This window comes from Alternaria rosae (genome assembly GCF_020736505.1).
Source record: "Alternaria rosae strain MPI-PUGE-AT-0040 chromosome Unknown BKA58scaffold_7, whole genome shotgun sequence".
Lineage (NCBI taxonomy): Eukaryota > Fungi > Ascomycota > Dothideomycetes > Pleosporales > Pleosporaceae > Alternaria > Alternaria rosae.
In genome coordinates this window covers 2,153,935-2,166,806 of record NW_025763576.1, presented here as the reverse complement: position 1 = coordinate 2,166,806, position 12,872 = coordinate 2,153,935, and the positions used below count along the sequence as shown (strand labels likewise).

The following is a 12,872-nucleotide window of genomic DNA, read 5'->3' as shown; positions in this document are numbered from 1 at the left end:
ATGTCATGGTGGCTAACAAATGCCTATCGATTCCAAGGTTGTCGATGTGATTTAATTTGAGCGTAGAAGACAAGGGAACCTTGGAAGGTAAGGATTAGTGAAGGTGAAATTATTTGTGTTACTTTTACTAGGTGAAGGCGACAGTACCTAGGTATCGCGTCATAGCGAGGGCAAAGCCCTTCCAACCAATCTGTTTTTTTTCTGGCAGCACAGGCCTGTCTAGTAGAATATGTCTACGACAAATAAGTCATTCTATCTGTTCATATTCTTATCAAGGGCTCAACATATCTGGAGTGTAGATACCTACCTAGAGGCTACGGGTTCGAGCACTTACGTGAGCTCATTGCTCGCAGGCTAGACTTCTATATCCCTACTAGCCGAAATAGCTCTTATAATTATAACTCATATTGCATACCTAGGTACTGAACGTACTGCGTATGCATCTCGTTGAACAGTATGTGCGGCTAAACGGCGTAGGGGTTTGTCTTGCAGTAAAGCCTCCTAAGGTTTGCTACAATTCGCAACCTATGCGCAGCATAATTGACTTTTTGCTACAGGAGTAGACCTAAACTTGTGAGTAAGGTACTAGATAGTTCTAACGTTGGTTATAAAGACTCAGGTACACATACTGCAAGCCGCTATAAAGAGCTACTATCCTGACATACCTAGGTAGTATAGCAACGATATGAAGACCAAACACATAATTGCTTAGATGGTGGCCCGGCGAATGCCATCCCCAATACAGTACGGGCCATGCACACTTAACATTCCGGGTGGGGCCGCCATCACATCGCGTACACCCACCACGACCGAGCACGACGACATGCATTGTGTCACAAACGTGTCGAAGCTGTTGCCTGCCCAGGCGCCTATCGCGGACATATCTTCGAAGCGCTTATACCTGGATACGTATATTACGTCTCCCGCCATGCTTATCCCATACACTCTGGCACTGTCGCGCGCATACCTAGGTAAACACGACGTCAACGCAATACATTAAGGGCTTTTAAGTTCTGCTGTTCTGGAAAACCTCTTCATTCGCTCCAATACGGCTGTAGCACATGCGCAGCTCAAAGGCACTACGGAGTAGTATGTCAAGGTGACACATTCCATTAGAATCGTACATAGGGAGCTATCTAAAGCGGGTGAGTGTATGGTGGCGGCCAAGTGCTCAAGTCTACAGTTTCCATCCTTTCATCTCACAAAGAGATGTGTTGGGCGAGCTCCTCCAGCATTCACCTCCTTGGAGATGTCCTGCAAACTGCTTTACATACGTAGTCCTTTTCGAAGCTTGTCGCTCGCATTCTTGGCAGACTCCTTTATGGTGCGCATACTCGATCGCTTCTTCACCTCATCTGTCGCAGCCATGGCAGCTGTCTTGGCGGGTGACGGGTCCCGGGGCGCTCTCTTGTTCGGTACAACAGGGACCCAGTTGTGCATATCCTCCCAAAAGACATAACCGCGTAGATTGGCCGGTACCGGCAGGTAGCCAATGGCATACGCGTCGTCTTTCCCAGGATGCTTGATTAGCTTGCCGCATGGTTGGTTGTTCTGCTCGCAACACCGTGAGCAAGATGTCTCGGTCGCCGAATCGTTGTGACACAAATTGCGGCTGCGCTTCGTGACCTGACAATTGAAGCAGGAGTGCGATTCGTGGTTGATCTCGGCTTCTCCTCTCTGGACGGCCTTCTGGTATTGATCCTTTGAGTTGCCTTCGACCATGCCTTTGATCTGATTCGACATGACAACCCTGATATCTTCGTTCAGGTACATAGGGTCACGCCACCTAGTGCCATCTTCGCTTAGCACAAAGAAGTCGAGAGCAGGAGTCGGCGGTGGCGCTTCCTTCTTGGCCTTGGCTCGGCCACGTTTGCGTGGAGGCAAGTTCTCTCGACTGCCGGGATCTTGTGGTACTACGTCTGATGTGGCGTGAGCCGAGGTTTGGGAGATATTGGTGGCTGCCCCAGATGTGATGAGAGAGTTGTCAATACCAAGCGCCATTGAGGACCTACGGGCCGGGAACACAGGTGTAGGGACGCCGGTACCTCCCATAGTATCACCTTGTTGGAGATTTGGGTTGACTGACGGTTCAAAGCCAAGGTCCATTCCCTCTCCAAATGCGTGACTGGCCGCCCTGGGTGTATTGACCTCCTCGATGGCAGATAATGCTGAGGGACTGGCAGGCATGGTTGTATCGTCATTGTCTGGGGCAATATTGTGGCTGGCGTCGAGGCCTGTTCCGGCAGAACTATCCCTCGCGCTTCGAATGCTCAGAGTCCTCGGACCGCGGCCTAAAGTGAAGATACAACGTCAGTATATGTCTCGCATGCATTTCATACGGCGATAACCTACCTGTTCGAACAGGAGTTTGCAATCCGGCCCGAGTTTGCTCGGAAGTCGGTGTGCGTTGTGGCCTTTCAAGAGGTTCTTCGGGTGGCGGTGACATCTTCTTGGTCCGGAGGGCCTCTTCTGCTCCACCGCTTGCAGGTCGTTTCTGATGCATCTTCTTCGCGCGCTTTAGACTCTCCCTAAGAACCTTGCGTTGTTCCCTTTGCGCGGATGTAAGCTGATCCAGTTGTCTATGCTGCTCGAGCTCCCGTGACAGCTTCGCGTTTTCGTGAAGGAAGTAGTTGAGACTAAGTTGGGTCTTGTCGTAGGGAAGATGCCTTGCGTGATCCATCAGAGCGTTGTACTCTTCCCTAGTCTCTTTCGGGTAGGCTTCAGGGCCGTCAATAGGCTCATCGCGGTCGTCGGCGTACAAGTCACTGTTGACCATGGCGCTGCCGGAGGTTAGATCATACTAGACAGAGACGTTGTGGTTTGATATGTCAGGAGGTGTCGCACTTACAAGAAGGCGAGAGTTGGTTGCGATCTGGATACGTCAGGGGCTAAGGTACAAAGTCAGGGGTGGCGTACTGGTAGGGTGGACTGACAAAGGAAGTCTTGTTTGGATAGCCAGACAATATGTGTACGCAAAGACCAGGGAAGGCTTTGACAGAATTGCGTCATAGTGAATGTATGGCCCTCGTGAGCAAGCTGTTTGCTGCACAGGTTCTGACCGCACAGGCTTTTCCAGCAAATTCCGCCCACAATCAACGAGCAATACTACCTTATAACAGTCGCGGCAGAGGACCAGCCGACTCGATATTATTCCACACCCGCAGCTCGCATCCAGACCACAGCCAACCTTCGTCTTCTAGTGTAGACGCGTCGACCCCTGAGGTATCCAACTGTCGCTTTCCAGTGTAAGCGCGACAACCCCTGACGTCTCCAGACATGGCGAGCGACCGGGTTGTACAAGATTCACAAGATTCTCTGGGCGACCTTGACGACTACCAGGGCGAGTCTGATCGCGATGAAGGCGTCTCAGCGACTACGTCGGCTCCCACAAAGAAGAGATCCTTCATACAAGGTCTCAAGAAGGCCGTTTCCAGCCTGGGAAGCTCCAAGAGTGCGTCGAAAGTGCAGCCGGCTCCAATCGTAGCTCAGTCGGCAACTTCCCTTTCAGCTGGAACATCGAGCCGACCTGCCACATCCGGCGGACAATCCAAGGTTACTTTTGGCGGCTTAGGAGCATATACCAGTGCAGGCCTTTCCGGCGGTCGCCCTGCTTCGTCTGCATATTCGTTCAGTAATCGGCCACTGACTGCCACCGGTGCAGGTCCTCTTGGCGGACCAAGCGGTCGCCCCGTTTCGTCTGCGTACTCCTTCAGCAATCGGCCGCAGACTACCACTGGTGCAGGTCCTCTTGGTGGACCAAGCGGTCGCCCTGCTCCGTCCGGATTCCCCTTCAGTACTCGGCCACAGACTGCCACCAGTGGACGATCGCAGTCCCCCTTCATTTCTAGACCGGGGACGTCATACTCAGCAGGACGTCGAACTCCTACACCCGGTAGAATGTCGCCAGCCTTCCAACCCATCTACTATAGTACTGCCAACAAGGGTCTCATTGCACACACGCCCGCACCCCCACCATTGGACGACCTCTCCGAACCAGAAGAAGATGAAGAGGATGAAGAGAAAGATGAAGAGATGGAAGACGCTGATGGGGACGGCACACAAGCCACCTCTGATAGCAAATCGGACTCAAAAAGCTCTTCCTCTTCACGTATCAAAACCCCCGATGCAGCCGTAGACGACGAAGGGGATGTGGCCATTGTTGATCCTGGCCAAGACCAAGACCAAGAGCTGATCGACCATGCAAAATATTGGGCGCTCTCCGAAAAGCTAGACGAAGATGGCTGGCTACCGCTAGTCAACGCTGCTTACGAGGATGAAGCGAAGACAGCCTCTACTTTCATGGGCGGTTGCAGCCATCGCGCCTGGCTGTTTGCGGCGGACGAAGTGTTGGCTACCATGAACCTCGATGTCCTCAAAGCGATTTCTACGCGTGACGGCAATCTGGCACGACTTTACCAGCTCGATGCTTCTGTCGCAGCCGTGATAGATCGATATAAAGGCCGCGGCGTGAAGCAGCCAACCGTGTACGTCCGCTGTCTCACATTGGGTGACTCCCGCGAGCCCTTGACGGTTGATCAGGCGTTGATACTTTCATCGAACGCGTTGTATTATGCTCAACAAATACCTTCCAATGCCGATAATGCCTACAAGATCGACAAAGCTGCCATTGGCCTGGCAAAAGTCGACAAAAGCAAAAGCGACGCTGGGCATCGCCACTTCCTTCGGACGGCCACGAAGGACATAGACCCTTCCCGAAAGCGACGCTTGATGACCTTTGCACGAGTGCTGGCGAAGATTGCCCTTGAATGTCGCAGTCGGAACAGGACAACAATGCCGGTGATGCAGTATGTCGGGTACGCAAAGAACGTCAAAGTCCGATCCAAGCAGCACGACAAAATGGGAGACAGCTCGAACTGGCTTTGCATTTTCGCTCGCGCGGTACTTCTGGCCATGGGTTACGATCCGAAGGTGGATCTGTTCACAGTGTGTCTAATCAGCGAGGAGTGGGACGGCCCGGTAGCTGAGATGCTTATTACCCGACTTGCCCGTGCGTACTACCTTGCAGGAGGGTTCAGCATCGCCCAGGCCGGAGCAAGCATGGCTAGTATCAAGATGAGGGACCTGACCGACGAGAAGCGCAAGGCTTATTGGGACGAAAACATTGAGTGGGTGAAGAACCCAGCCAAGACCGCATACCGCGCCAACCAGCTCAGAGAGCGTGAGCTGCGAAGGACGTTGCAAGCCGCTACGTTCGAACGAGCCATTTCCGCACGGAAGGCCAAGTTGGGGGTTTATAGGAAAGACACAGCGCTTATGAGCAAGATTGCTGAGCAGGAGCCGCATGACCCTGCTGAACTACAAATCTTGCGCGAAGCGTTCCCAGAAGCGTTGGACAACTTCAAGGAGGTGAAGGAATACGCGGCTAATCGCAGGGGAGTGTGAACACTGGGGTTACACGCAACAGCGTGGGATGGCGCTCGCCGCCCAGCAAGTTGGTTTGTAGGATACATAGGTCGCGTTATAACACCAGTAAGAGCGTACCTCTCTGTAGATACTTCCATGCTGCATTATAGCGTTCTGTAGAGTAAACGTGAATGCAATGTCTGCACCAAAACTGAATGGATCGACGTGAAATGGCCATATTGATGTCAGATCTTGGGCCTGTCAAAGCGAGGTAGTGTCTCATCTCAAGGAGGAAAGCATTAATACTACCAGCTACGTCTACCGCTGCGAGTACTCACATAAGCAAGTTCCTGTGAGATTACGTATGGGAGAAAGCGAACGCGGACCAAGTATACTACGTGTCTCCGTGAGAAAACATCGTTCGACCCAGGCTTTACCTTTCCATTGAGTGCACGTAACACGTCTTTCCACACGTCTCCGATTTCCCACTCTCTTGATGACATGCCACGCGTGTACTCTTCCCCGTATCTTTAACATGTGACGTCGTATTTCAAAACAGCTACTTGCGCTACTAACGAAGTAAAATGGGGTATCATTAATGTAAGATTGTCTGCCAAGCGCGATACACTAAAGTGCACCCCACCCGAAGACACTCTGCCCGAATCTTGTAATGGCCAGATATTGCAATCCCCATAGGCCAAGATCGACAGTCAGCTCCAGTGCACCACAGAGCGCTACGCGTGAGAGCTGGGTGCCAATGTTCCGCCAGCCCACATCCTCCCAAAGACCCAATCCACCCACAATGCGGTACGACCCTGCATGCCCCTCTTGCCTGGCCACAAAATGTGAGGCAATCGCTTGCAAAGTGGCCATTCTCCATGGGAGCATGACAAGGCCGACAAGCTGGGCTCTTACCATTGCACTGATCATCTGCGCCGGCTCACACGAGAGCTGCGTGACGCGGTGGTATACATGACCGTCCATTGAGCGGGCACGGTTCCGCGGCTCAGCAGCTGCGTCGTCTTGCAATGGATCCGAGCCTTCTGCGACATGCGTGTGCGTGGAAAGTATCCTAGGCGGGAGACGGACTTCCATCTCTACGATTCCTTCCCTCGACGTTATGCGTATCCGGGGATCGTTCTCGTTCTGCTCCGATCGTGTCGGCGACCCTGGCGGGGTGGTAGATCGTACCAGGTCCTCAAATGCATCGATCGGAATGGCGATGATATCTGCATCAAGCGGCTCTGTAGTAGGGTGATCTCGCGAGTGCAGGACGGGGAGATTCAGTGGGGTAGCGCCGGTGACCTGAGTGCCACCAACTTCTAACGTCTGGATCTCGCTGGAGGCGATCGCGGGTGCAAGCTCCATGGCCTGCTTCCTTTGTGTGCTCGGAGGGGACACCGACCGGGCCCACCCAAGCAATGCGAGCAGGCTGCGAACGGCGCTCCGAATCAGGGGCGGTGACTCCCGTCGCAGCCCGAGAACAGTCAAAGCACGGTCTTTTCCACTGGCGTCCCGGCTGGGCATGTCGGGCTCGTCAGGACGGATCATGGCCGTCTCGACAGCTTCGTAGACGCAGGCGTAGATCCAGCGCTCGATGGAGTGTTCAACGCACAGGAGGATGACGGGCGAGGTCAAGATTGCACCGATGCAGTCCGCGATGGAATCAGACGCATTGCAGTGCAAAGAGAACGGCAGCAGAGGCGACGAGTCTGACAGGGGGATGAGGGACCGCCAGGCTGGCAGTAGTGGGCGAGCGGGCACTAGTCCAAGGCGTTGCAAAGCAGCGTGGTAAAAGAAGGGATAGCACAGCATCTCGAGGCCCAGGCGAAGACTAGCCGGGTAAGTAGAGGAGGGCAGGATAGCACTGCGACATACCTAGACTTGAGGGCTCTCCTGGCGTGCCGGAAGAAGTTTCGTGTCTTTGCGGTTGCGCGTGTGGCATAGAGCAAGCGCTCCACAGGCTGATAGACAAAGGTGCTGTAGACAATGGCTTGGATATTCATGGTCGCAAACACACGCGCGGCAAAGCCGGCATAGACGATGGGGGCGCCAGAGAGGGCACGCTCAGAGGCCGCGATTTGGGCAAAGGTGAGGGCATGGGGATATCGGAACGTCTGCCCAGGTTAGTGGATCCACGAGAGGGCGGCAACGGGAACGTGCCAGAATCCTCTCCCTGACTGTGCCTATCCACCATGTACACAGGTTCTCGGTGAGCGTGGTAGCCAGTGCGATCGCATTCCCAACGGTGTCCTCGGCTTCGAGCAGCTCGAGGCGGTCGTGGCTGGAGCCAGGGAATGCTCCCGCCGGGGCGTGTCGTCGCTCGACGACGCCGACCGAGGCCAGCACATCGTTCTGGGCGCCTCGCAGCTTCTTGCCGTACTGGTGGGAGCGGGGGTTGATGGGGTTGCCGCGCTCGTCGTAGAGCTGGACGTAGCTGTTGGCGGTCGCTTCGTGGTAGCGCGGCGGGACGTCAGCCTGCGCCGACTCGAGCTGGACGTACGCGGCCGACTGCGATGCGGCCTGCGTGGGCTCAAAGGCCGACCGCCCCTAGCACGGTGTTAGACAGCATGTGCGCGCGGCGCTGGCGGGGTCCGTACAAAGGCCATCTTGTCCAGGTAGGCTTGGCGGCCCATGGCGGCGGCGGTGGTGGTGGTGGGTGCGAGGGAGACGCGCCGCCAGACGTCAGCGCGTAGTGCGACCGCCTTATCGATAAACTTTTTTCTTGCGGCCTCACGTCTCCGCCAGCACACGCTCGCTGCTGTCTCTGCACTACACGGCCCATCATGTCGGCGCAACGAGCTGCCGTCAAGACCACGTACAGCGTCGCTCGCACCCTGCAGCCCATCTACGCGGGCGGCAGCCTGGCCCTCAGCGAAGACGGGCGCATCTTGGCCGCCAGCTTGGGCGAGGATGTCCTTCTGTCCGACCTCACCAACGGCCAGGAGCTGGCGAGGGTCGAGGGCGACGGCGAGGCCATCACGGCCCTCATGCTGACGCCGTCCGCATCCCACCTCGTCGTCTGCTCGCGGTCGCTGTCGATGCGCTTCTTCGCCCTCCACCCCCCGGCCACGGACGACGAAACCATCGAGCTCGAGCTTCTGCGCACATTGCGGCCCCACACATCGCCCGTAGTCACCCTGGCCACAGACCGCACCGGCACGCTGGTCGCAACCGGAGGCGCAGACGGCGTCGTCAAGATCTGGGACATTGTCGGTGGCTACACGACGCACAGTTTCCACGGCCACGGCGGCGTCGTCTCGGCGCTGCACTTCTTCGAGGTAGAGGTGGCGGAGCGCCCAGACGCCCCCGAGAACAACAGAAAGAGGAAGAGGAAGTCGCGCCCAGAAGCTGCCGAGCTGGAGCACGCCCAGGGCGAGAGCCAGGTGCAGTTCCGACTGGCCTCTGGTGCCGAAGACGGCAGGATACGCATTTGGGACCTGCACAAGCGAAAGAGCGCCGCCGTGCTCGACTCGCACGTCTCCGTTGTGCGCTCACTACAGTACTCGCCGCACGAAAAGGCCCTCGTGTCTGCCAGCCGAGACAAGACGCTGATTGTCTGGGACTCGCACACGTGGAAGGCGCAGCGCACAATTGCTGCTCTCGAAGGCATCGAGAGCGCAGGCTTCCTCCCAGACGGCAACACGTTGTATTCGGGTGGAGAGAACGGCCGACTGCGCCTCTGGTCAGCGTCCAGCGGAAGAGAGCTCACCCGAGAGCAAGCGCCTGGAACCGAGACGGACGAGATTGTCAATATTCTCTACTACCCTTCGTTACCCTACTTGGTCTCGGTCCATGCCGACCAAGTGCTCAACTTCTACACCCTCAAACCAGCCGAGTCGCTCGGTGTGCAGGACACCATCGACCCGCTACCCATATTCCGCCGCGTTTCGGGAACACACGACGAGGTCATCGACATTGCCTACGTTGGCAAAGACAAGTCTCTACTGGCGCTCAACACCAACTCGGAAGACATCCGCATCATCACGTTGAACGAGTCCGACGGAGACGATGCAACTCAGGGCAGATACTTCGGTGCGGATGTCGGCTTACTCAAAGGACATGAGGACATCGTCATCTGTCTGGACGTAGACTGGTCAGGCCACTGGCTTGCTACAGGTGCCAAAGACAATACGGCACGGTTATGGCGAATCGACCCCGAGAACGAATCCTACACTTGCGCCGCAGTCCTCACTGGCCACGCCGAGTCACTCGGCGCGATTGCATTGCCGCACACAATACCTCAGGAATCGTCAGCCGCGTTCACAGACCCCCTCTCACATCCACCCGCATACATTGTGACCGGATCGCAAGACAGGACCGTCAAGCGGTGGGATACTACCAAAGAGATGAAGGGCAAACTGCGAGCCAAGTACACCCGCAAAGCACACGACAGAGACATCAACGCCATTGACATCGACCCCTCTGGCAGTCTCTTCGCATCCGCATCGCAGGATCGCACCGTCAAGATTTATTCCGCCGCAGAAGGAGAGGCTATCGGTGTCCTTCGGGGCCACAAACGCGGTGTATGGTCGGTCAAGTTCGCACCCAAGGCGTCGCAGGCGCCAAACTCGGGAAACAAGGGTTTGATCGCAACAGGCAGCGGCGACAAAACGGTCAAGTTATGGAGCCTAGCAGACTACAGCTGTTTGCTCACCCTGGAAGGCCACTCCAACAGCGTTTTGAAGCTGTCGTGGTTGCCCTACCGACCCGTCGATGCACGAGACAAGCGCGGTCCGCAAGTAGCCTCTGCAGCTGGTGATGGGCTTGTCAAGATTTGGGACTCACTCTCGGGTGAGGCCATGACCACACTTGATAACCACACCGACCGTGTCTGGGCGCTCGCCGCGCATCCAACAACAGGCGCCTTGGTTTCTGGTGGTGGAGACAGTGTCATCACATTCTGGGAGGATACAACAAGCTCCACGCTGGAAGCTGCCACGACTGCAGAGACAGAACGCGTCGAACTCGATCAGAAACTACAAAACTACACGTACGCCGGCAACTACCGCGAAGCTATTGTACTCGCCCTCCAAATGGACCAGCCAGCCCGCCTCTTCTCCCTCTTCAAGTCCGTAGTAGAGACTGAGCGCCCAGATGCAGACAGCCTCTCAGGTCTCCATACTGTCGACGAAGTACTCGCCTCTTTAGCTGACGAGCAGTTGTACAAACTGCTCATCCGCCTCCGTGACTGGAACACCAACGTCCGCACCGCGCCGATCGCTCAAAAAGTCCTATGGACTGTAGTCAAGTCCTACCCTGCTTCTCGGCTAGCCGGTCTGAGGCCGCAGGGGAAAGTAGGGGCGAAGGGCAGTTTGAAGGACGTGCTAGATGCTATCAAGGTGTACTCTGAGAGACACTACAAACGGGTAGAGGAGTTGGTAGACGAGAGCTACTTGCTGGACTTTACTCTGAAGGAAATGGACGAAGTAGCTGGGGAGATCAAGGCCATCACGAATGGCACATCGCAGCTGGGCCTGGAGAGGGACATTGTAATGGTTGATTGAAGGCACTCTGAGGAAAGCCTGTTCAGTGATGACTTCAAAGCGAGTATTTGTGTTATAGGTTCAGTGTAGACACCAAAGTTTGTCAGTATCGAGCTACATGTCCTGCTGTTGCACTTGCTTTGCGTGACACCGACGATGATGGTCGCCAGCGCATGCTCCAGCCTTCAGTCGCAGGGAATACTCGGCGCAAAGCAACAACGTCTCGAATCTTGCATATTCTTTGACAGTGCCCAGCATCTCTTGCAGCTCCCAAATTGGGGTACGTAGATACGCCTGCGAATAGATAGATCGCCGTCCCGTGCCTCGGTTATTCTGACCGGCTATGAGATCACCGGTCCCGACTCCTCACCCAGCACCTACATACATAGGGCATGGTGCCAGGAATAAAGTCCCACCCCCTGTCTTATCCCCACAACAGCTCCCCCAGACTCGCTCTCTAAAAAAAAGCCTGTCATGTCTCAACCGAAGATTACATTCTATGTAGACATTGTGAGCCCGTTTGCCTACATTGCTTTCCACGTCGTAAAGGTGAGTTTGTTTGGGGGGTGGTATAGGTTGAAGCACGTTCGAGACGTAGAGGTGTAATGCGGCACTAATCAAAGCGTTTGTGCAGAATTCGAAGGCCTTCAAACAGGTTGAGGTGCAATATGTGCCGATTCTGCTGGGGGGTTTGATGAAGGTCTGTGGGAACACACCGCCGTTAAAGATTAAGAGTATGCCAAGTTTTGTTCCCAGACTTGCTACTGTCTACCCTGGTCTCTAACATTATGCAGACAAAGACAAATGGATCAACACGGAGCGCCAGCGCTTGTCGAAACAGTTCAACGTGCCCATCCTGCAAGATGCTCCGCCTGGCTTCCCTGTCAACACATTGCCCATCCAGCGCGCCCTAGTATCCCTCTCGCTCTCTCACCCGCAAAAGCTTGAACGCGCAATAGAGCTCTGCTACGACAATTTCTGGGCACACTGGAACGACCCGACTAAGCCGGAGAATCTGCAGGCTATCCTTGGGACTGTTTTGGGCAGTGACGAAGAGGCGCAAAAGGTGATCGCGAGGACGAAGACCGAGGAGGTGAAGCAGGTTCTAGGCGGAAACACTACCAAGGCGTTTGAAGACGGCGCCTTTGGACTGCCATGGTTTGTCGGTAAGCGCAGAATTGGTGCTCTGTCAAATGACCAGAAAGTGTTTGTTGACCATATCCGGCAGCTACCAATGCGAGAGGAGAAACTGAGGGGTACTGGGGCGTCGATCACATGGGTCAGCTATGTGACCATTTGGGTCTGGAGAGGCCGTCTGGTAAGGAATGGCGCTCATTGCTGTAAGAAAAGCTTTACCATCGGCCAACACGACCATGCATACAGTCCCGGATTATGTATTCCACGACGAATTCCAGTCGATCACAACTACTGTCTCCCATTGACCATGCTAGCTGTAACGAGATGCTCGTGACAATTCGAGAGCTGACAGGGGCTATGGTATGGGGGATTCGCGCTCCTTTCCCTTTTGGACCTGGACCCGCGGCCCGCTAGAACGATAGCAAGTCAGGGATATAGACTGCTGAGCTTGCTGCCTCTAGGCCACCACCTGGTAACGTCAGGTTTGACACAGCAACAAAATCTCGGTGGCTCATAATTACGCTTTTCTGGCTGGAAACCTGCGCAATATACGAGTGTGAGTCCTCCGCTTGAGCGTGAGTTGTCGTTGATGTTTCGACCTACACTCGTCATTCATCCTATGTCAGAAAGCATAGGTCTTCATGTCATTTTTCCTCTGGTGCATTTGCAAGTCTGCCCCACAAGCTTTGTCTGCTGCCATCGGTCCTCCTCCCCGCCTTTACTGTCGCCTGTATTCAGTTCCTCGGCTGCAGATCCAGTCTACTGAAGAAATGGACTACTACCGACAAAATCAACTCCCCGAGACGGTCAAGCGTTACGAGACCTACACCGACCAATTCCAAGCGTGGTTGCTCCAGACAGCATTCCAGCGCGGCGTGGAGATCA

General features: G+C 55.2%; 5 protein-coding genes across 5 annotated transcripts; 3 read left to right on the top strand and 2 right to left on the bottom strand.

Moving 5' to 3' along the window:
* Nucleotides 1-1,119: 1,119 nt before the first annotated feature.
* On the bottom strand, nt 1,120-3,184 carry BKA58DRAFT_218569 (uncharacterized protein). Its single transcript, XM_046166191.1, has 4 exons — nt 2,934-3,184; nt 2,849-2,872; nt 2,353-2,780; nt 1,120-2,291 (listed from the first exon to the last, which is right to left on the bottom strand). Exons 3-4 carry the CDS (start codon nt 2,774-2,776, stop codon nt 1,267-1,269), a joined length of 1,449 nt encoding a protein of 482 aa, XP_046023758.1. The 5' UTR covers nt 2,777-2,780; nt 2,849-2,872; nt 2,934-3,184; the 3' UTR covers nt 1,120-1,266.
* A 92-nt stretch (nt 3,185-3,276) lies between these two features.
* On the top strand, nt 3,277-5,403 carry BKA58DRAFT_442096 (uncharacterized protein; the record flags this gene model as incomplete). Its single annotated transcript, XM_046173881.1, has 1 exon — nt 3,277-5,403. One exon carries the CDS (start codon nt 3,277-3,279, stop codon nt 5,401-5,403), a length of 2,127 nt encoding a protein of 708 aa, XP_046023757.1.
* Nucleotides 5,404-5,819: 416 nt separating this feature from the next.
* On the bottom strand, nt 5,820-8,000 carry BKA58DRAFT_461061 (uncharacterized protein; the record flags this gene model as incomplete). The annotated part of the gene is made up of 4 exons (XM_046174789.1): nt 5,820-7,198; nt 7,243-7,481; nt 7,528-7,914; nt 7,965-8,000. The coding sequence occupies 4 exons, from the start codon at nt 7,998-8,000 to the stop codon at nt 5,992-5,994; spliced, it is 1,869 nt and encodes a 622-aa protein (XP_046023756.1). The 3' UTR covers nt 5,820-5,991.
* A 143-nt stretch (nt 8,001-8,143) lies between these two features.
* On the top strand, nt 8,144-11,237 carry BKA58DRAFT_342871 (WD40-repeat-containing domain protein). Its single transcript, XM_046168373.1, has one exon. It carries the CDS (start codon nt 8,151-8,153, stop codon nt 10,869-10,871), a length of 2,721 nt encoding a protein of 906 aa, XP_046023755.1. The 5' UTR covers nt 8,144-8,150; the 3' UTR covers nt 10,872-11,237.
* BKA58DRAFT_218553 (2-hydroxychromene-2-carboxylate isomerase-like protein) lies at nt 10,923-12,286 on the top strand. The gene is made up of 4 exons (XM_046166190.1): nt 10,923-11,399; nt 11,485-11,584; nt 11,645-12,016; nt 12,079-12,286. The coding sequence occupies exons 1-4, from the start codon at nt 11,325-11,327 to the stop codon at nt 12,192-12,194; spliced, it is 663 nt and encodes a 220-aa protein (XP_046023754.1). The 5' UTR covers nt 10,923-11,324; the 3' UTR covers nt 12,195-12,286.
* Nucleotides 12,287-12,872: the final 586 nt, after the last annotated feature.

Coding starts and splice junctions, on each gene's coding strand:
- BKA58DRAFT_218569 (XM_046166191.1), bottom strand. CDS start 2,776: ATGGTCAACAGTGACTTGTACGCCGACGACCGCGATGAGCCTATTGAC. Junction 2,292..2,352: donor GCAAACTCCTGTTCGAACAG/GTAGGTTATCGC, acceptor TCTTCACTTTAG/GCCGCGGTCCGAGGACTCTG.
- BKA58DRAFT_218553 (XM_046166190.1), top strand. CDS start 11,325: ATGTCTCAACCGAAGATTACATTCTATGTAGACATTGTGAGCCCGTTT. Junction 11,400..11,484: donor TTGCTTTCCACGTCGTAAAG/GTGAGTTTGTTT, acceptor GCGTTTGTGCAG/AATTCGAAGGCCTTCAAACA. Junction 11,585..11,644: donor ACCGCCGTTAAAGATTAAGA/GTATGCCAAGTT, acceptor AACATTATGCAG/ACAAAGACAAATGGATCAAC.
- BKA58DRAFT_342871 (XM_046168373.1), top strand. CDS start 8,151: ATGTCGGCGCAACGAGCTGCCGTCAAGACCACGTACAGCGTCGCTCGC.